This window comes from Astatotilapia calliptera, chromosome 18, assembly GCF_900246225.1.
Source record: "Astatotilapia calliptera chromosome 18, fAstCal1.2, whole genome shotgun sequence".
NCBI lineage: Eukaryota > Metazoa > Chordata > Actinopteri > Cichliformes > Cichlidae > Astatotilapia > Astatotilapia calliptera.
In genome coordinates, this window is record NC_039319.1 from 9875733 (window position 1) to 9899066 (window position 23334).

Genomic DNA, 23334 nt, shown 5'->3' on the forward strand with positions numbered 1-23334 from the left:
AATAAACAATGGAGCCAAATTTCCGACTTACTCTTTGAAACATTGCTCGACTTTGCAAGGCTGGTTTAACCTCATCGCACTGTACATAAATATGTGATTCGATTGGTGTTTGTTGAATAACAATGACGTTACAGAAACTGACAATCTTGAAAACTAAAGTGAAAAAAAATTCCACCCCTTAAAATTTCAAAATGTATTACATTTTTCCCTGTGAACTCCAAACTTTAAAGTGGAGCTAGTGTGTTTTATCTTTTATTTCCTGTTTTATATATATGCTAGCCAAACTTTCAAATAATCAGGGCAGTATACCTAAAACACAGAAACTTGAAGCTGGTGTATGCAAGGGGCAGCCAATCAGAAGGAAACAGACTTAATAAAGGGGGAGGAGCTAAAACAGCTTGTTTCAGACAGAATCAACTGGTGGGCGACACCTAAATAAATTATTCAGGAATTATTGTGAACTGTGGATTATGAAAAACCACCCAGAATGGCCCCCATATGCTGTCAAAAGAATAAAACCAGAAGACTAGAGCTGCTTTTGCTTCAGGTTAGGTTAGCTGAGCATAATGACTGAGACGGCCAGTGGTGAGTCTTTTTAAAGGTCCTAAACTCCTTCTACAAAATGAGTGGGTAGAAATAAATATAAAATGTGTTCATCTGTGACCTTGAAAAACTAGTAGTTGTATTTTTAAACAGGATTCAATTTGCAGGCCCCTTCCAGTTTTATGCAAAGCTAGGCTAAGCTTAGAGTTTCCTGACATTTAAATCTTTCTTTCTTTCTTTCTGTTCCTTTACACGATGCTTTTTAAAGATGATCCTGTGTACTCTCCTCCTCACACGTGACATTATTCGTCTCCAGTTTTTGTGCTATTCAGTGTAAACAAGTCAAATGCACCTAAAACGGCAGGCAGGTGAGTGTGCAGTTTAGTGACCACAATTAGAGGACTTGCAGCGCATGCGAAATGTGTGGTCTCTAAAATAACGATCGTACCTTGTGTAATCTGGTGATTTCTTGGCTTACTTTCCTGTTAAATAAACATGAGGTGGCTACTGCAATATCTGCCTGACGTTTTCACACCGAAGTCTGTAACAGACTGTAACTGAGCGGAAAATGTACTGAAAACTCCCGACAGCCCAGGCTGTAATTATATAATTTAAATGTATATATCGTAACAGATTTGGCAGCTAAAGGCGGCTTTCAAATACGCAGGATTTTACAGCAACTGTGATTACTTTGGTATTAGTGCATAGGTGCAGTTCTAGATACCACAAGGACTATTTACACATTCTTTGATATATTAACTAAAAATTACGTCAGGCAGCAGGATCAGCTTAACTCGACACCGGTCCCCTTTGTCACTCGCAAAGGACACCATGCCGGACCCACACATCAGGAAACAGTTTAGGCAGCTGTGATCTTTGCCTGAGTGTTTTTCAATCTCAAAGAGAGGCCCTCATCGCCTTCCGGTGGAGGCAGACACAAGGTTCACGTCTCCATAAGGCAGCTCCGTGTCTCCTGCTGAGTGAAGGGGAGCGTGTGTGTCGTGCAAATGTGCAAAAGATACTACAAGACCCGTGTAGGTCTGAGTCCAAACTGAACAACAGACCGTCTTCAGAACTTCCCAAACCACCTTCATCATCTCCTCCTCTTCTCCCTCTGAGTGTTTTTGATTGAGTTCCTTACATCTGCAGGGCAAAGACATCTCCAGTATCAGTCAAGGAGGAATTAAACGTAGATGCACTGCAGACATTAACTTTTCTAGCCATAACCTAAAAATCTTGGATGAGTTTGAATCCTGGTGACCTTGAGCTCAAAGTCAAGATTGGAGGTCAAGTGTTCTGAAAATCTTGTAAACGCAATAATTCAATGTAATGTAGGATTCTGGGACTGATCCAGTGGCTGTGTCTACTTTGAGGCTGAGGGGTTGCCAATTTAGCTTTTTTTTTCCCCCCCCCCCCCCCCCCCATTAGTAGCATTGAGCAACAATATTATAGGATATATCATAATTTCAGCAGCAAAACTATACAACCTAATGTCTGAGAAACATTGGTACTCTGGATGTTGGATCTTTTTCCTTCTAATTCACTGGATCAAACCTGAAAAAGTGTGTTGTACATTTTAAGGCATCCATCTGGGACAGGTGACCAAAAGAAATCAAAGCATCTAAAAAGTCTCTTCACCTACATTGTGATGGCAGGCTCATCTTCTAGCTATGATTGTGAATGTAAACCGTATAATTACCTTCTTCTTGCACTTCATCTTCAGTCTTGCAGTAACATCTAAACAAGAACCTACCAAAAAAGAAAGGACAGGTAAAGCTCTGAGAACATTTTACAAAACCACACACACCTGGCTACCAACATAACCTTGTGTGTCCATAATTTTATAAAATATGGAACAAAACAAAAAAAAACCCTTAACAACAAATTAGTAAAATTAACTAAACAAGCAGAAAAAAGGCAAATAAACTATAAAAGCAAGCAAATTAAAGAAAGCCATTCTAAGTAAAGCTGAAGTCATTGAGGGTTGATCATATTCTAATTACCGAGCTTTTTCATATCTTTATATGTTACCTGCGACTGGTCAATCACCAGCCAGCGCTCCGTGCTGGTCTGCATGTCCTGACCGCTAAGAGGCTCCCGCAGTCTGACCTTCACTTCAATGCGACCCCCTGTGGGTTTCCGTCCGTCCATCACCTGGCACACGAAACACCGTGATCACATCTTAACCCTCTCAGACAAACGGCCTCCTGATTTCTGTCTTAACGAATTAACTTAAACACCACAGATCAATTTCCTTATCCTTTCAAACTGAATGTCATTCACCTCGACAATCTCCCTGATTTCACTGTGTGACTCCAGCTTGTCCAGCTTCAGCAGGGCTGTTCCGATCGGCTTGTCGCTCCGTAAGAAACCGCTGTGAGACGACAGACACGGTTACACTGATGAGCCACAGCTAAGGACAGCGTGTGTGAAATAAAAAAAATCAAGGTTTAACCTCTAAACATCTACCAAGTCATTGGCAACCCATTCAACATCCACTGAAATAGAAAACCTCTCTATAGAAAAACTGTGATGCCAAAATAAACAAGACATCATTTAACATGTAGGATCATCTGGTTTCTGAACATCTGCTCATTCAGCATGTGTGTCATTTTTATTCTCTCTGTTAATCTGCACTTCTTCCTTCTAAAAACTACCCTGATCTTAAGCCCACACAGCAAACACCAGCAGAGCCGGCTGACACATTTATATAATTACACTGTGATAAGAAACTAAACCTGAAGACTCCCATCAGAGATTCTGGTTATTATGCGTTCCCACTTTCAGATCTTCTTTTTTGCAGCATATTGAAACATCACCAGTAATCCCTCACAGTAAACACCCACTAGCACGACTGATTTGACTAATTTCTCACATTTATCTGAAATAAACAGGTACAATTACAGCCCTTCTTGTGTCAAAGTCCCATTGTTGTAACATGCTAATGACTAAAGAGCCAGCAGCTGCTCGAAAAGTTCTCACAGCACATTTTAAATACTCACTACGTGTCGCATGCTGTCCGACCAGCAGCTCCTGGGACTCACCCTTTGTGCAGCAGCTCTAGCTTGAGGCCTTTAGCTGTCACCACCCTCCTGAAGCCGCGATGGTTGCGGCTGATTTGAAGCTTGAAACTCTGGTTGTATTCTGACAAAAAGAGACAACAAAAAAGTCAACATCGCTCAGCTAAATGAAGCAGTTTAGAGGACAACAAATAAAGCCAACATGGAAATATTAGGGAATTCTACCCAACTCCTTAAGAGAGTTTTTAAAAAGTACCACAACTTTAAAACCAAAATGATCTCGCATGAAAATGAACCTAAAATAAGGCTCGGTTTGTTTTGAACAGCAAAAATGCTTGTGTCCTTAAAAAAAAAAAGAAAAAGAAACATTTATACACCCTGGAACTAGAAAAGAAAATCCCACAACTAAAGCACACCTGAAGCAAGAGTCATGTCTCACCTGGGGAGTTAGTGTTCTTGATGACAGCTGTTTTGAGTTTCTGTGGCTGCTCCTGGTGGCAGCAAAACAGCAGATGAAACTTAAGCAAAAACACTCACTGGTGTTAATTTTTAAAAAGGCGGATTTTCAGGCTCTTACCGTGCTGGGATAGGGGAACTCAAACTTGACGTAAGCATCCAGATCGTTTGCTTGGATTCCTGCAGGAGGAAGAAAAGCAAAAAGCATGAAACTTTTGTTTTACCCACTTTGAGGTGTGACCTTCGACTCGATTTATGGAAAATCAGTCTGAGTAACTGATTCAAGATCACTGGTTTGTTCTATGAGTTGAATTCCCCGTTTATCCCTGTTCATCCTCCTGTTTTATTGCTGATATGAATATTTTTAAATTCTGAATAAACACGTCCTTGGGGGGGAAAACAAAAAAACAGGAAAAACTGATAAATGCAGATTTTTACCGCTAGGAGCAGGAAGATTCATCCCTTTTACGATAATAACAACCATGTCAGTGCTGCTCAGCTCTGGAAATATCCTGAAAACAACAACAGGAAAAAAAGCAGGGAGAAAGTTGAGTGATTTATTGTGTCTGCTTCAAGTGTAAACACTAAGAAAACGGCACCAGTCACTCAGTGAAATTATGTTGTATACACTTTTAGAAACATATAGAAAACTGCTTTTCTCTAAAATTTGTTTAGTGCAAGCAAAAGATGAAGGCATGTATGAAATTATTTACTGCCCCTTTAATATATGAACCGTCTATTAAAATAAATGAAAGCAGATTATTTGCTAACTTTATAACTAATGAATAACTCAGCAGGAGTAAAGAATTGATGGCAAATGTTCCCACTTGGCTATGCGAAATGACTTCTCCTCGAAATGATGTTTAGGAGGAGGCAGACCCCTCGACTGAGCCAACTTCAAGACTTCCATACTCTTCTTACAGCTTTCAGCCATTTTCTCAAACCTAAAAAAAAACATGAAAAAAAGGAATAAAACCTTTTCATGTTTCATGTCATCAACCATTCAACAATTAATTTAGAGTTTAAATGTAAATCTCTGTAGGTGACGAGGAAGCTTACTTTGTTGTTTCAGTGACGTTTCCCAGGTGTTTGAACTGCTCGGAGTAAGTTAAACATTTCTAAATAAAGGAAGAAAGCCAGGAGAAAGGGTCACAGAGGGTCACAGTTTGGAGAAATCAGAGGCAGAAAATCTGTTTCTGGCAGCAGAAATTATTCATGAACAAACATCAGAGAGCTGAAAAGTTTCTTCTGAGGGGAAATCTTGTTAATAGTTTAAAGGCATAAACACATTTATTTAAAATCACAAATAATCTGTAGAATTTGGCTGAAGAAAAATTTAATTCCGTTAAATTTCAAAAAGAACTTTTTATAAAGACTCTGCTGCGGTTTTACCTCGTGCTGCTCTTTCAGGATCTTGGCCAGCTGCGTGTAAACTTCCTCGGCTTTCTCTGAGATCTGCACGTCGCTGTGGTGAACCAGGATGAAGTCTTCGTCTTCGTCACCAGGAGGCGACGGCACCTGCAGGCAGAGAGAGAGAGAGAGAGAGAGCATTTTTAGCCTGTGTTGCAGACACTCAACACAACACATCAGTGTGGGTGAGATTTCTCTATAGGCTCATCTCAGCAGCTTAATTTCAACCATACACTGTTCATAACACTTTACACCACATGTGTGCAGAGACACATTAATGTCACCCGACATTTCCTTTCTTTGTTTTGTTTTTTTGCCACATTTTATTTAGTAGGCCATCTTTTAAATAAAATTAATTATTTTATTCTCTCTATATTTTACTAAGATATTTTTTTAAACAGCATGTTTAGCATCACTTGATAGCCTTGTTTTTTTATTTGGTTTATATATTTGTTTATTGACCTACTTTATTTTTGTTTATTTGAGCTCTTGAGCTATTTTTTTTCTGTTTTACTTTATTATTATTGCTTTAGTTTGTTATTAGTTGTGTTTATAATTGCTGTAACAGTAAATTTTCCAAAGGAACTTGGAAAGAAAAGCGTCTTGACTTCTTTAAATTCCTTGAAGACGTTTCACCTCTCATCCGAGAAGCTTCTTCAGTTCTAAGAGTAACTGGTGGAGAGTCCCAGATTTTAAGCCCTATGGGAATGTCCCCCAAGAGGGTCATGGATCCCCTATTGATCCTCTACCTAATCACACGAGCCAAGCTTAAAATCTCGGACTCTCCACCAGTTGCTCTTAGAACTGAAGAAGCTTCTCGGATGAGAGGTGAAACGTCTTCAAGGAAACTTAAAGATGTCAAGACGCTTTTCTTTCCAAGCTCCTTAGTCTACAATGAACTGGATGACTGAGAACCTTCACAGACAAATTTTCCAAACTTTAGTGATAAATAACATTTCTTATTTTATCTTAAATCGGATCATTTAAACAAACTGCTGATAACCCTCTTCTCTCCTGTGCGTGCGTATAATTTAACTGTACTGGCCAAAAACTTGTTTTGGGAGTCAGATTTAAATATCTAAAGCCTTCTAAAGCCTGTCATATAACATGCAAGTTTTTAGAAACAAATTGTTGTCTTGTGTTTTGCAGCTTCAACCTAATTCTTACATAAAACACAATGAAATTTCAACAACAAACATCAACGTAACTCCATCAAGGCACATTCAGAACTAACTTTCTCACTTAGTCATTTTATCTAACTTTAAATTGTGTTTCTCAAAAAATAATCTGAATCAGGCTGATCTTACTGAGCACCTAAGGACCATTTTCATCACAGCTGCCGTTTTTAGATCTTTTCCTGGAAGTCAGGTTTTTTAATAGCAAAGGCAGCACTGAAGATGAAGAGCAAGACAGGAAACATGCTCTTCATTTCTTTCTCCAACTTATCAACATTGATCAGGTTTTGCACTGAGGAATGGTGCCCCAGTGTGAGACTGTCCACACAAGCAACATCCTGCGGTGTCTAAGGGGGGGTATTAGGCAGAAACATCTGGACTGTGGTGAAAGCCAGCACAATATCACCAGATGCCAACGCAGTATTTCCTGACCACCTGCCCTTTTTATCAAATTTGCCTCCCTGCAACATCTCCAAATACGGCTCCAAAATGAAAACACAGTTGAACGATTCCAGCCCACATTTCAGTTTTTAATAAACAGAAAAACTGAGTGGACTTTCTGTGACTAGCTTCTAAAGAGCAGTAATTAACTCTGTGCTGGTTCAGAGAACCAAACTGAATGATCTTGGTTTTGGCACGCTGGAGCAGGTGCAGCGCTTATCACAGAAGGACAGAAAACAGGACTTCTGCTGACAGATTTAAAACCAGCAAACATTAAAAATGTTCTAGAGGTGCACGTGAAAAAAACTTTTGGTTTTTCTGAACCTGTTCTCAGACCTTGTAATCTACAACCTGAATGAAGCCTATTTTTAACTGTAAGCAGGTTTTGGTTCATCCAAATATGAAGCGTAGATCCACTGTCTGCTCACCGTGCTGATGTCCACAGTTTTGCCGCTGCGTGCCGCCTCGATCATGGGCTCGAAGCTCTTGGCGGTGCGGAGAAAAATCTTTGCCTGCTCCATATCATTTTTCTGCTTCGCCTGCAGCGCAGCCTTCATGTATTGCTTCTTTCGACCCTCCAAGAACTCCAGCTGCTGAACAGCTGGAAAATGAAGACAGAACAGACACAAAGCGAAGTAGTTTATAGATCTGTAATGAGCCCCTAGGTTCTTCAGTCAGTCAGTACTTCTCTCCATCTACCTCGTCTAAAACTTTTTCAGTACGAGTTGAGAGGATGTTCTGTTAAAGAGTTTCTCAGGAGCCAAAGGAGTCTCTGGGTTTTCAGAGGATGTCTTATATCCTTCAGACTTAAACTCTTGTGTCTTACCTGTTTGTGAGAGTCCTTCTCCGATGGTTGTCCTGTCAGGTGAAGCTGACGGAGTCCTCTTCTGTTCGTGACCTGCTGTGGGAATGTCTAAAGTGGGCTTCTTTGGCTCTTCAGGAGCAGCAGGCTTTGCCTACACAGACAAAACACTACAGTCAATTTTTCCACAGGAACCAAATATTTAATTACCTTGTAATTCTGTGATCCTACCAATTCTTCCTTTGCCTCATCCTCTTCCTCATCTGCAACTTCAGCAGCATCACTAGAGGCAAACTTATTAGCTGCCTCCAGAGCAGCAACAATCCCCTGCTCAGCTCCCACTGCCTTCTGGCCAGGGATCGGAGGAAAGCCTGTAAGAAAAGGTGTTCACTGACCTTTTCAGCTTAGCAGAAAAAAGAAATGTCCATGTATTTGTGCTGCAGCAATAATAAAAGTATACAAAGTAATCCTGCACTACAGAACTGAGCACATAAATATAATTGGGCTTTATAGAGTTAAATTTCACTTGGAAAAATAAAAAACATGTATCTCACCAGGGGGAACCGGCAGCTCGTCAAAGTTGACTGCTTTTCCTGCTTTGTGAGCGCGGATGGCGCTCTGGTATTGCTGCAGGAGGCAGGAGTTTAAAAATATGTTAGCAGCAGAGCCAATCCTCTCATCGGGGGGTAAACGTAGAAGTTTGCCGATGCTAAGTGCTGGGAGACTATGCTTTTATTATTATTATTATGTCTGTCACTTTAATTTATTGCCTCGTTTTATTTACTCATACCCACATAATTATTCGAGATTTTAAAGTCTTAGACACAAACAAATCCAAGCTTCAACAAAAAAGGGAAAGAGGATGGTCTGTCTCACATTTTGGAGCGGGCCCGTTTTCACTCATCCAGTACAATCCTGAACATTTCCAGAACTTTTTACCCGACAGAGGAGCACGTAAGAACACAAATGTCCTTCGCAGCTGGATCACATATAAATCTCTTTGTATTTAGCTTAATTAGCTTAGTATGCTGCCTCCAGTGCTTTCTTTTCAGGCATTCGCCTCATCTACAAACAAACAATACTTCAAGTAATCCAAGTCTTGCTCTGTGCTCGATGTGAAGAAGAATAATTGTGGAACAAATCCCGTTCTGATTCTGTTCAAAGTGTGCAGTTCATGTGTGGAAACAACCCAAGACTGCATGAAAAATAAAACGCTGTGTCTAGAGAGGACGAATGTGACAAAGCTTTAGTAACAGAGCACTCTGACTGTAAGGACAGACTTCAGAAGTTTCTCCTGTTACCTTGGCAATACGGTCGTGCATTCGGGCCTTGCGGTCGTCTCCGCTGGCCTTGGCCTGTGCAGACGCCTCCGTGTACTTGGCTCGTCTCTGCTCGAGAGCCTCCAGCACATCTTTAGGAGCTGAAGGGGCTGAAAGAAAGAAAAAAAAAATCAACCAGAACTACCCACTGTAGCGACCCCGTGAACGAGGCAGTAGCTTTATCTGATTGAGTACAGAGGCAATATGGACGTGTCAAAGATGCAAATGTCTCTCGGTTGGTGCAGGAAAAATTATCAGATATAAAATAGAGTTATTATTTTGATTCGTAGCAATGATGAAAAATAAATAAATAAATAAATAAATAAATAAATAAATAAATAAATAAATAAATAATAATAATAATAATAATAATCTGGAAGAAAAAATTACTTTTCCACACTCCTTTTTGCTACAAAGCTCTTGTTTTACAAGTTAGGCACACCTGTTTCCTTTATAGTGGTGCATCTGCATCCTCCTAAAAACTCATGACAGTTCAGTTCAGCTTGAGCCAAGATGGAGAGAGAGAGAGCCTTTGGTCGACAGATCAAAGGACCATTACAAAACCTGCTGCAGCTCCTTTTGTCTCCATATCTCTGAGGGACCTGGTGTCATTCGTTTATCAGCTGCAGCTCTCTGCTGCGCTCCTGGCTACCATCTAGGTTCAAAAGGCCCAAGTAAACTGTCACCCCAACCTGTTGCTGTCCCCATTTTCACCCTCACAGCGGCTAATTGCCCTTATGAGATGCCTTTCCACTCAAAAATATCTAGCAATATGAGCTTTACTCCTTACCAGACAACCCAGTGTCCCCCACCACCTCCAAATCATATATTTGTGGTTTTTCCATCTTTTGAATTACTATATTGAAAAGTACAAGTAAGTGCCTGTTAAAAGCACAATTCACATATAATGTTTGTTCAGTTAATTAATAACTCATACATACATATACTATACATTTTTTCACAACACAGGCTCATTGATTTCACTATGAATGAACCATGGGTGCTTATAAGGACTGTAAATCTCATCTCATCAGCCATGTGACATTTTGTGAATGTTTACTTTTTAATGCAAACAGCTGAATGTTTATCAGAGCTGTCATGTTTGGGGTCACTTCCTGCTACTCATCTTTATGTAAATTAATACAACGCTGTCACAAAACAAACAGCATGTTTTCTTCTGATATAATTTGCTGTATTTTAAGAGAAATAAGCTGAAAGCAGAACTACGTGACTGTTAAAATGATTCCTACCTGGAGCTGCTGCAGCCGGCGGGGTCGGCTGTGTGCTTTGACCAGCGGGAGCTGCAGCCACCGGAGCGGAGCTTCCTCCTGGACATTCAACACAAAAACACAAATTCAACTGAAACAAACAGAAAACAAGTTTGTGGAAGATCTGTGTGATCTCTATTGAGTTTCTAGAATAAAGTCCTTTTTTAAAAAACGACTTTTGTTATTAGTAGTTTACTGCATTTTAGATGCATAATTAATGTGACTACATACATACCCCAGTTTAGTGTGTTATAGCTTAAAGTTGAACTATGGTGCTGGTGTACATAGAGGTGTACACCCCTTAGAATTCATGGTAATGTGTTATTACCCATTTGTGTAGGTATTTAGCTACACAAAGTAAAGGATGCATTTTTTGTCTGGAGTCATCCCTTTGCGGGAAAAGGAGTGACAGGAGAGTTAACCAGGAGGGGGAGACGTGAAAGAAAACAATCAGTGTTCAAAAAAGTGACATGCCAAGCACAGGTGATGGCCATGGCAGACGGTTTTCATTGTTTTGAAAAGTACATTTTAACTTTGGTTCTACCCCTTTGGCTGGTTGAAGGACCAGAAACAGCACATGCATGAGTACTCCACAGACCAGTTGTTCCACATATTTTTGACATTGCCCCCTGGTGATGGTAAACATGTAGATGATGGCCTATGAAGCAGTACACCAAAGAAATGACTGAAACTGAATGTCAGGTCTGAGCTTTTGTCTCAGGTTGATTATCTGTGCATACTCTGACCTCATTATTTACATTTTCTGTCATGTTTAATGTGGACATTAAACATGACAACCCCTGCAACAGCACACACACACAGAATATCAGATGAAAAAGATACTTTTTCAATCATTTGTAATGCTGACACAAAACACTTAAGGTAAGTACTAAACAGAAAAGTTTATTACTGCCTGTGCCAAACAAATATTCACCATACTGACGTGGAAAATAAAGCTTAGAGGGAGATGCAGTTTAGCCTTGGATGTTACATTTTTGAATAATCTCACCAAAACATCCCAGCTGAACAAGCCCCGCCCATCTGCTGTTCAGGCCTTCTGTTTGCAACGGGCAGCAAATGAGAAGAAAGTTGGCTTAAAAGGAGAGGAGTTATAACTGAGGTTCTGGCTCAGAAGGCCCAGTATAAGATAAACAATGGCCTATAATAACCCTAACCCTAACGTAACAGGATAGCAGATTTCTAACCAATTAAGACAACACAGACTGATTGCTTTTACTGTACTTGAACCACTGGTGCCAGTTCCTTGGTGTGTTCATCATAACAAAACTGAAATTTGACGCTAGTGTTTCTCACCCTGTCCTGGAGGTGAAGGAAGGCCACTCAGATCCACTGACTGTCCTTTTTCCAACGCCTCGATCACTGCATCGAAACTCTGGATCAAATTTAAAAGAAAAAAAGGTCAAACATAATGATGGTCTTTGTGAGGATCTGCATTTTTGGCATGTTTCACATTCTTCAGAGAGAAACCCTGCCAACAGACTGTGCAGCAACACAGTGTGGGGATAACAACGTGCAGTACTATGCTACTATTTTAACTCTAGATTCAAATAAATGTTTTCTAAATCTTACAGCACTGGAAATCAAATCAGACACGAGCGATGAATGTACAGAGGATAACAGAATGCTTTTTCTTTTTTTACCGTGTTTGTTAACTCTACAAGATTTGATGCATGCTCAATAATTCTGGTGAGGCAATCCCAGAAAGTTTGTATGGATGCAGTGTTTTCGGGAGAAGAAACATTTCATCAGTCATCACAGTAATCAAAGAAATTAAATGTTTCTTCCCCTGAAAATGCTGCGTACAGATAAACAGAATGAACTTTCTGAGATACTCCAGGGGTGTATCAGGAAGGAAATAAAGCTAATGTTCAGAAAAATATAATTACTGTATAATAAAATGACCAAGCATTAGTGGACATCAGTTTGTTTAAGGCTGAAAACTTTAGATGACTCAAATTTCCCACTAAAAAGAAGAACATACAGCAAAGGACACACAAAGTGAATCTAGACAGTTGTTGGTGGTAAACCACAACGTTTTTGTTCTGAATTCTTAGCTGTGGATGTTACTTTTCGTTCTATTTTGGTTTGTAGCATTTAAAGTAAATCAACATATTCTTGAAAATGGTGCCACCCTGCTGTAGTACAATCTTTAGGTGGCACCTGGAAGTAAAAGTTAGAGAACAGCTGTCCTGAAACACCCACCTCACCAGAAGCCATAATCACGCCCTCTAATCACCTTAATCATGGCAGCATACACGACCAAACAGTGATTATACTTCACTGCCTGTTATTTCTCAAAGGTCTATTTAAACACATCAACTGACTTTCAAAAGAGTTTCAGTAAACTTGACCTCTGAGCTTTCCCTTGTTGTCACCGAATGTACAAGGCCACCAAAATTTGAAAGGTCCAAGATTTTTAGCATTTACATCTATGATATCTATCGATTTGAAAAGTTATGTTCACTCGAAATCATTTAATCTGATCATGTACATTACATTATTGTACTTTATTGAGCCCCGTGGGGAAATTGCTCTCTGCATTTAACCCATTCACTCAGTGAAGCAGTGGGCAGCCATTGGGCGCCCGGGGAGCAGTGTGTAGGGACGGTACCTTGCTCAGGGGTACCTCAGGGTAGCTGTTAAGGGGAATCTAACCCCCGACCTTCCGATCATGGGGCAACCACTCTACCTACTGAGCTATCCCTGCCGTCTGATAACAAAAAAAAACAGCTGGTGATACAAGTTTAAAGAGCAAAACAAAGAGAACAAGAGCAGTGTGAGGATACGCGCCTCATGAAGGCTCTGATTTCAAAAAGATATCTGGATTAATTAATCAAATTCTTCATATTTTTTGAGGAAAAAAAACATTTATTTGAGAAGAATTTAATTCCAGTTTTGCTCCCCCATCTCAAAATGTTCCCAGATCCAAATAGACACCAAAAGTTAATAACAGAAAAAAATAAAAAGGAACCAATTCCTGCTTGGTAAAGGTAAGTATTAGATTTTTCTTAAAAATAATCCTGTGAGACATCATGTTGAAAACAGACACACGGTATCTATTATCAAAAATGCAGCTTTTACAACATTCCTACAGAAGAAACTTCCTCTGCTCAGAAACATTGCTGCACTTCTCATCGTAAAAAGGCTTCATTCTGTGTATACACACAGACACAAACACGCTAAACAGGAAACAGAAACACCGTTTTGAATTACACTGTTGAAGGCCAGAAAATACACAATTTCTTACAAAGACGTGACAAATGGCTACATGTTTCTGTCTGAAATCCTTTTATCTGATTTAATATAAAAACATCACATTGAAAATGTTTTTAAACCATCTACAACAGACCTGTCAGACCACAATTCAGTCTGCTGGTTATCTGTCACTTCATTTTGAACACATCACTCATAGCTGCTGGTCTCTGACTCACCTTGCTGGTCTTGAAGTAAAGCTTAGCTTGCTCCACGTCTCCTTGATTCTTGGCTCTCAGCGCTGCCATCTTGTACTCTTGCTGTCTCTCCAAAAGCATCTTCTTGGTGGCCTTGTTGGCTGAGGGTTCACCGGACAAATCAGATGTCAATTCCCACAGTGAAAGGCCTCATTCATCGCAATAATGAGGAGGGAGAAGACGACAGATTCGCCTCAGCTATATCAGTCATCAGCTTCCCTCCGATCCAAACTCAAATGTGTGCAAACCATTACCAGTTACACATGATCAAATGCATCATAGCGTGCTAAAATACAGAAAAAAATATAATCTAAACCTAAAATGTGTTGGTGGTCACTTTATATAGCCTGTTTAAGAGTTGAGAGGTCTTTACATAATACATAAATAATAAAAATATAATAATAAATTTTGATGAAGACGGGGTTTTCTTCATCGATTGGAAGATTAAAAACATCTACTTGTCACTGTTCTCTGGTCAGTTTAATCTGACTCGTTTTGATAATCAGCGTCAAGCGTAACAGATATTCTAACACAGACAGATTGCTTTTACTGTGCAGCTCAATTATGCCTATAGCTGTAGTCTCCATGCCAATTCTGAGCAAAGAAAAACACGGTCTAATGTGCAACTCAAGAGAAACTGACCATCTGATTGTGAAACGTCAGCAGCTTCCTCATCGGTTTGCTCCTGAGGAGATGGGAGGCTGCTCAGAGTGGATAGAGCAGCAGAAGACGATTGCTCCTCCTCGCTGCTGGGTGTGATGACATCGGGCGCGGCAGGTGACTGTGGTGATGTGGCCTCCGACTCCCGTGACTGAGAGGGCTGAGGTGGCGATGGTACAGGGGGAGCAGGCCTCGCAGGCACAGCTGGTCGCGGGGCAGCGCTCGGGGCTCCGATGGCAACAGGCGGCGGGATCTCTGCCTCATTTACAGGCCTTCCTTTTTTCACAGCACCCAACATTGACTCCAACGTCTGTGAGAGAAACCATAAATTCATAAAGTCAACAAAGACGCCATCATGTGTAATAAAAAGGGTTCATCGCAGAAATCTAATCACTTAAGACTCACAAGTGTAAACAATGACCAAGAGGTTTTATGGGCAGGAGTAAGAAAGAGATGAAAATCTTTTACATAAGGTGTTTTAAGAAATGCAAACCAAAATTGCATCTTCTGACTGTGACATAACGAACAGCTTGGTGTAAATTCATGCCCTCTGCATGTCGTACCTTCAGACCACGATCATATCTCCTGGCTTTTGAGGACTCCCCTGCTGTCTTGGCGTTCTGCAGGGCTGTCTTGTACATTGCCAACCTCTCCTCCAGGGTGTGTTGGAGGCTGCCGGGGGCTGCCGCAGAGACTTTTACTTCCTCCTACGAGTGTGAGACCAAAACAACCTAAGAAGCAGCTGGAAACATCTGGTTAAAGGAAGAAATGACTCACTGTGCAAAACATGTTGACATAAACAACATATTTTTCAGTTTCTGTCCATCTACATCTTAACCTTAATCATATGCTTAAAATTCGAGGCACGTTAAGCATCCAAAGTTTTTAAAAGACACTAAAATGCAGATGTGAGGAAATTCATCACCAGGAATGAAGTCAGACTTACTAGAAGGAATGAAAATAATTTACCTCAACTGCATCTAGTCAACAGAAGCTGATCACGTGCCAGTTGAACAACTGTTTTTTGTGTAAAAGTTTAAAACATCTTTGATTTCATATTAAAAAAAAAAATAGGCATCAAGTTTTATAAAACCTCAACAGGTAGGATGTTTCCTTTCCCTTTCTTTTCAGTTACTGGCAACAGGTAAAAAAATCTCCCATTTGACAAACATGTTGATGGTGTCAGTTTCAAGTTTGGCAGAAGCAGCGTGTATTGTACCTGTGCCGCTGGGGACTCTGGTGTTTCACCCTTAGAAGATTCAGCAGGGGCAGAGGATGTGGAGGAAACATCCTCAGCTTCCTCCTCACCCACCACTTCCTGTAGCTCTGCCTGATAGAGGGGGGAGAAAAAAAAATGCAACCGATCAACAGTAAGCTTTCTCTGTGCACACACAGAGCTGGATTTCAGAAGCAGCGAGTGGGAGTCACGCTTCCCATCTGTTGTTTGATAAATGGAAATACTGCGAAGCAGAAAGTGCAGAACATAAAAAAAAACAAACCAACTGTAATTTACAGCTTAAGAACACCATGATTACTGTGTGAGCTATAAAACTGACGGGCACAGAGAGGCCAGAGTGAATTTATTTATTGGTTTTTATTGGTTTTAGTTCATGGAGTCAGTTGATAGTGACTGTGAGTTAATATCAGTAAAATGCTGTTCTGTTCCAGTTTTTCAGGGTTAACAAGATGAGCAGTGACTTAGAAAAAGCACACATTTGCCAAAGGAACGTCATGTTTTTGGCTACAGATCACTTTCTGACTACTATACACTCAACGGACACTTCATTAAGTACACCTAGTTCCAGGTTGACCCTCTTTTGTCTGAAGAAATGCTTTAATTCTTAGTTACTTAGATTCAACAAAGTGCTGGAAACATTCCTCAGAAATTCTCAGCCCATACTGAGATGACAGCATGGAACAGTTACTGTAGATATGCAGGAAGCACATCCATGTGAATCTCCCTTTCCGCCACAACCCATCTATTGGATGGGATCCGCTGACTGTGGAGGCAATTTGAGAACAGTGAACTTGCTGTCATACTCAGGAAACCAGTTTGAGCTCATTTGAGTTTTTGTGATAGGGGATAATATCCTGCTGGAAGCAGCCATCAGAAGCTACACTGTGGTCATAAAGACGGTCAGAAATTACCAGCAACGACATTTAGGTAGGCTGTGGCATTCAAGCAGTGCACCATGGACACTAAGGACCCCAAAGTGAACTGCCACTAGCTGGAGAGTTTCTCTTTTTCAAACCATTCTCTGTAAAGCCCAGAGATGATTGCATGAGGAAAATCCCAATGGAGCAGTTTCTAAAGTCACTTAAATCACCTTTCTTCTTCATTCTGATGCTCATGCTTGAACTTCAGCAAGTTTTGCTGACCATGTCAACATGCCTAAATGCACTGAGTTGAGGCATGTGATTGGCTGATTAAATATTTGTATTAAAGAGCGGTGGAACAGGTTTAGCCGCGAAAGTGGCCAGTTGGTGTAATTGTGCATTTGTTAAAACACCGCTACAAGAAACTGGAAACCATGACTCCTAAGGAATCTAACACGAAGCACGATTATTGGGTTAGTGAGCCACATCATTCTGAAAGGATGGAATAAAGTGACCTAAAACTTAAACCAGACTGGTCAATGTATTTGTAGACTTTTGATCACCAACAATATCCAAGCTCGCTTTGATTAGGCCGGAAAGTCATTTCCACGTCTCTGCCATGTATGGGACTTTATCACTGCACTCAGTAGCCTTTCATCTTTAAATCTATGCAGTTTACAGTTTTAAAGCTCTGGTGTGCACTGAAAACATACCAAGTTATAAAATAAACACATCAGCCTAGATTTCTGATTGCTTGCTGGCCTTGCCTAAAGTTTGGGAATGGATCAAACAGAGCAGGTTATTTAAACACTAACCAACAGGTCTTCATCGTCTTCTACATTGTCGTCATCATCATCATCCAGGTCCTTCATACACTCGACTGCCATTCTTGCGATATCTTCCATGGGTAGGGGACCTACAACACAATCAAGGTGTCATGAATTCACATTATAAGCAGAACAAATGAAGCAATGCAGTGTGGATGACATCTTCTAAAACAAAGAATTCACAAAGAGTGATTGTCCGGGGAATAATTATCACACATTCACTAGACTCAGCCAACAGTCAAAGTCTCCAAATGAAAGAGAGCATTCTCACAAAAAAGTTTTATAAACCTAAAACTTGAAGATCATCTTTTCTCTGTCAGTGCGCCCCAGGGCAGCTGTGGCTACAATGTAGCTTGCCATCACCAGTGTCTGAATGTGTGTGTGAATGGGTGAATGACAGGTTGTGTAAAGCGCTTTGGGGTCCTTAGGGACTAGAAAAGTGCTATACAAATACAGGCCATTTACCATTTATGAGGTACTATTCAGCTGTTAAAGTTAAATCGAGTTCACACTCTTGACTTAAACCTCTAAAATACACTTAGAAGTGAAAGACTCGGTCGTGTTCGGGGAGAGCACAGCAAAGATTGTTGAAACTGTTTCAGTGGTTTCGCTGATATTTTTACATTTAGCTGTGATAGGCTAAATAATTCACTGTTGTACATAAACAATCCTCTCCCACTGGTATAGTCTGTTTCTTTCTACCACTATCTTCAAGTGGGAATACACTCTCTGGTGTGTTGTTGTTTTTTTGCACTTTATGGACTGTGAAGTACAGCTGCTTAATTCCGGTATAATCCTAATTATTTAATAAAATCAGGAGTGACACAATTACTCACAGACTTTGAGAAAAAAACTGGTTGATTCATTAAACTTTAGAAAAAAACATATTTCATTTTATTTCTTTTACCATTAATTATATTTAGATGAACTAAACCTGCTGCAGTCTGTTAAGGAGGTGAAGTTAGACACTTATGGAGGAAAGGGATGTACTAATTGTTGGAAATAAAAATGTGGCACAATAATTGTTATATCTCAAGTATCTGGTTTTAATAATTGTCGGAAGTCAAAACTCAAACTTAAATTAAAATTCTACTTCTAGCACATCCCAACTATGGACAGTACTTGTGTTGTCTTAACGAGGTCTAAGTCAAATTATTTATATACACATTTGTGGTGGCTAAGGTGGCAACCTCCAGGGCCCTATTTCAGGAAGCCGGTTTAGTGCAAACTCTGAGTAAGTAAACCCTGGGTTAACGGAAACTCTGGGTTTTCGGTTTCACAAAGCGAGTTTAGATTAATTCTGAGCGAGTTACTATGACGACACACTCCGTGAAGCTAACCTGCCCCCTAGCAGGTTAGCTTCAACTAACCCTAACTTTCTCCGCCTCTTTGTCGGAAACCTGACTGTAGGAAGTGTCGGACATGGCGTGCTCCTTCCTTGAAGAGCCAGTAGATGTTGAAGCCCAAATTCTCCGCAGAGCTCTCCGCCGGGAGAGAGTGATCAGAGCGCGTTCGGACATTTTATCATTTCCTGATGATTTTCTGTGTGAACGTTACCGTTTTTCAGCACAATCTATAATTTATTTGAATAACATCCTCAGGCCATATATTACGCATGTGACACATCGCGGACATTCTCTCAGTTCTGTACATATTATTTGTATTGCACTTCGGTTTTTTGCAAACAGGAGCTTTCTGTATAATATTGGTGACGCTGAGCACGTTTCCAAGGCTACCGTCTGTCGGGCAGTCAGGAATGTTACAGTTGCACTGAAACGTCTCCTGTACTCGTTTGTGGTGTTCCCCGGTCATAGACCCACACGATTTATCAAAGAGGGATTCCACAAAATTGCAGGTATCAGGATGAACGAAACTTAATTCATGATGTGGTGATACTTGAACTACTACTTAAATTTTACATTTATTCTCACGGTTCCCAGGCGTGATTGGCTGTACAGATGGTACTCACATTCCAATCATTGCTCCTTCAGTAAATGAAGGAGACTATGTGAACAGGAAGTCTTTCCACAGCATTAATGTACAGGTACATAGTTCCCTGTAGCATTTCAAACTAACAAATTATTTCATTATAGTAATGGATGCTAATTTGTGTTCTCTGCACTGTGAAGATCATATGTGATGCTGCCAACATTATCACAAATGTGGAAGCCAACTGCTCAGCCTCTGTGAGTGGTGGTGGTGGAGGACCCCCACCTGTTTTTCGGGCCTCCGCTTTTTTTTCTATTGGCTATAACGGGTCACATTTGAGCACACAGAGTAAGCAAATATGTACTTGTAATGTGCTCAGATAATTTCAATAAGTGCTTACAGAAAGAAAATTAATGTAGCCTCTAACTGCAATTGATTTATATAGGACAAACAGACCAAGCACTATGGCTCATAATACAATTACACCTTACCTGTTTGGACTATATTTTTATATTTCATTTTTACTTGCTGCCAGGAACGTTTGGGGCCTGTTGGGTTGCACCTGCCCTCAAATCACATCACAAAATAAAATGTATGAAAGAAAAAATAAAATAAAATATAATAAAATAACGTGTTAAATGGGTGGAAATCCCTAGATCAATGTTTAAATTAACACACGCATTGACTCTGTCGGCTATATTTTGCCATGCATGCTCCCTGTCTTTTGCAGCTGAGGCTGTGTTGCTTTTTTCCGCGGAATTTGCATGTTATCGGCATATGCTGCCATCAGAATTTCGGCCTCAAGCGCTGTAAAATACATTGACCGCGCCTTCTTTCCCTCCGTCTCCATGGTGACTCGCTTAATCTGTGCTCCACTAATCAGGGCTTTATGTATCCTCGTGCGCGCGCTTAACTTGGGGTTAAAGCAACTCCGCGTTGACTGAACTAATTGTTATCAGCCTTTCTGAAACCGAATATTCCGAGTTGGACAGTTCGGGGTTACTCAACCCTGAGTATCGTTTTTCACTCTGAGTTTTCTAAACCGGCTTCCTGAAATAGGGCCCAGAACTAAAAAATGATGCTGAAGTGCTACAAACTGCAGTTTCTGGAGGCATGTAAATCCCCAGATTTCTACTTAAAATGTTCACATTTACTGCATTAAAAAGTTTGCTTATAGCCTGGTACAAAAAACAGTCTTGGCTTCTATGAATAGTTACTACTGAGTAGCTTTTTTTTGGCCTACATTCATCTTTACACTATCTATGGTGTTGACCATATTCAGGACAACTCGGGACATCAACTCAGGAGATCTAAACCCCGACTTTAGAAGCTTTGAGTTTTTGTTGCAAAAAGAGAGCTAACTTACACGCTGAGTGAGCTTCCAGACTAACAAAGTCTGTGCCCCTAACATGCTCACTGACAGTTTTTCTTCAACAAACTCTGATTTTATCTCTGAGTACTGCGTTCCTGCTATACCTTTATTCTTTATTCATTCATTAAGAGTCCCATCAGGGGTAAAAGATCAAATATGAACAAGAAATATGAAAAACAAACACACGTATCAACAAATTACCCGGTGACAGTGTGTGTGACAGTGGGCAAGAGAGGGAACTTTTACTATATCTTTCTTCCCTGATTCTGTCTAACAAGCCACAAAAATGAATTCACTTTGCAATGCCTCCATATGACAACACACTGCTGGTCCAAGCAAAGAAATCTCCGATCATACTTTTGGTACCTAATGGTCTTCCTGCGTAGCAAATCTGCACAAATAATCAAATTATATTAGCAATAACAATGTCCGCTTCCGCTCAAAACCCACTTCCTGCTGGGCTGCAGCATGCTTTCAGGTAATTTATTTTTAATATTTGGGATGGCTGTGGCACTGGAGTTAGATTTAACTAATTGGTAGATTGGTGGCTATCCTTTGGAAAGACACTGAACATCCATCAGAGTGTGACTGGATGAATGAGGGTTGTAGTAAGAAAACATTACAGAGTACAAAGGAATCCACTGTTAAAATCAGTTCACTAAATATACAAAATTACAAAGGCTGTGAGTGATCTCAATACTGACCACAATAACAGCCATAATTAAGCATCTCTACCAACCAACAAACCCTCTGCTTCCTGTTTACACTGACACATAAAGTGTAGTTGCATGATCTTGCGAATCATGTCTAAAGGAAAATTAGTAAATTCGGAGGTTATGTTCGAAACTGCTAAAACACACACCTGGATGGTGACTGCATTTGTGTGGATGTAGCCTGAGACTGTGAGTGCAGCGCTTAAATGACAGCAAATGTTAGCTGTACCTACCACATGTGTAGAAGGGTGCGTGTGGAAGTGGGGTTTTCAGAACTTTAAGTTATAACTACTGCACTTACTTTTCCCCTTCTGCCTGGCTTTTCCTCCTGCAGCAGCCTTTTTTCCAGTAATAGCAGCAAGTTCCGCCTCCAAATCCGGATCGTCCAGGTTTCCGTCCATGCCCATCATCATCTCCTCGGGGTTCAGGTCTACAAACAGACCCATCTAAAAGCAGGAAGTAAGGGGATAAACGTCTCCACGCTGACATATTTCTGAAGAGAAAACCTCCTGTTTGCAACCTTATGTTTACTGGAGTTGTTACCTGCTTGGCAGCAGCGGCGCCCTGGCCTTTGGGCTGCGGTGCTCTCTTCTTCTTACCAAACATGTTTGTTTTGGTTTCTTGTTGTAGAAATATCCCCTCGGAGACACCCCGGTGGTCCAAACCTCACCTACACGAACACACGTACACTTTAAGAAAATATGTCGGTGTTGTAATCAATGTCGGTTGCAGTAGTTGTTGAAATCATGTGAGCGGTTGTCAGGTGGCTCCCGAACAAGCTGCGAAAACGAGCTGCCAAACAACGGTGACGTTAGCCCAGCTAGCTGCTAGCCAACCATGTCTGTCGGCTCTTAAGTCTAAAAGTTAATTTATAAACAAGATGGAAACTACTTCTGTATCTGCCGCGAGGGCTTCAGAGAGATTATCATACCGCGAAAAGACCGTTTATATTTACCTGTTCGTTCACAACTTCATCAGGTAGTTTTCAGAGGAACAGTTTCATTTCTATGCTTTGACATAATGGATTTCTTTGAACGCGCATGCGCTAAGCCTGGGAGCACCCTAGTGCTGCTTGAAAGTTGAATCCCCGAGTCATGTCTGCCAGGCAACGAGAATGTCCCCACTGACTAAAGAAGCAAAAATACAAGCCACGTTTATTGAGTAAGTCAGGTTTTCCTGCGTGTAAAACATTTGGTAACGAGGTTTTTCATAAATGTATTGGCTTACTTCTCTAAGTAGTAACGCAAACATAAATACACTAACTTCAAACAAACATAATACATGATAGTGACGCAGATCCTTAAAAATGCTTTTCTACAGAAAACAGATAAAAGAGAAAACACAGAGAACAAAATGTTCAAATTCAACAAATATTTCAAGTGACATACTGTCAGAAACTGTCAGATCTAAATCTGTCACACAATTCAAAGACGGTTCAGAGATTTTTACAGATGCTTTTATTTGGTTCATAGTACACATCTTTCTCTTTGCAGTGAAACTTTGAAATAGTCTGTTTATCTACTGCTCAATATTTATTTTATTTTTTCCCCAGGACAGTAGATCATTCTTTTTTTACGTTTTATTTATTTCCCAAAAGCCACTTCTCAAACTGTTTTGATCTTTCTACACTGCCAAATAACAATCTTCTGTATTTAGTTTCAGTCTCTTTTAAAGACTTACTGTTTTTGGGCTAAAACATTCTTATATACATAAAGACAGCCTTTAAAAAAGACTTTAAAAAAGACTACTTATTCAAAGATGTGGCTTGGTTTTTATACTTCTCAGGCTCAAATAACGGCAAGTAGCCGTGAAAATGGTCAAATCCACATGTT

At 40.3% G+C, this 23334-nt stretch overlaps 1 protein-coding gene across 2 annotated transcripts; it reads right to left on the reverse strand.

Moving 5' to 3' along the window:
* Positions 1-430: 430 nt before the first annotated feature.
* On the reverse strand, positions 431-22614 carry cc2d1b (coiled-coil and C2 domain containing 1B). Of its 2 annotated transcripts, XM_026150272.1 has the most exons (26): positions 22458-22614; positions 22046-22172; positions 21804-21948; positions 17477-17577; positions 15784-15894; positions 15128-15271; positions 14547-14874; positions 13887-14005; positions 11749-11827; positions 10417-10494; positions 9149-9276; positions 8402-8474; positions 8079-8218; positions 7872-8001; positions 7474-7646; positions 5412-5537; positions 5079-5137; positions 4847-4963; positions 4458-4531; positions 4141-4199; positions 4003-4054; positions 3588-3687; positions 2827-2917; positions 2575-2697; positions 2243-2292; positions 431-1686 (listed from the first exon to the last, which is right to left on the reverse strand). In XM_026150272.1, the coding sequence occupies exons 2-25, from the start codon at positions 22106-22108 to the stop codon at positions 2281-2283; spliced, it is 2625 nt and encodes an 874-aa protein (XP_026006057.1). In that variant the 5' UTR covers positions 22109-22172; positions 22458-22614; the 3' UTR covers positions 431-1686; positions 2243-2280. The 2 variants fall into 2 exon arrangements, with proteins under 2 accessions (XP_026006057.1, XP_026006058.1); XM_026150273.1 differs by lacking the exon at positions 22458-22614 and having other exon boundaries at positions 22046-22419.
* Between the last annotated feature and the right edge of the window lie 720 nt (positions 22615-23334).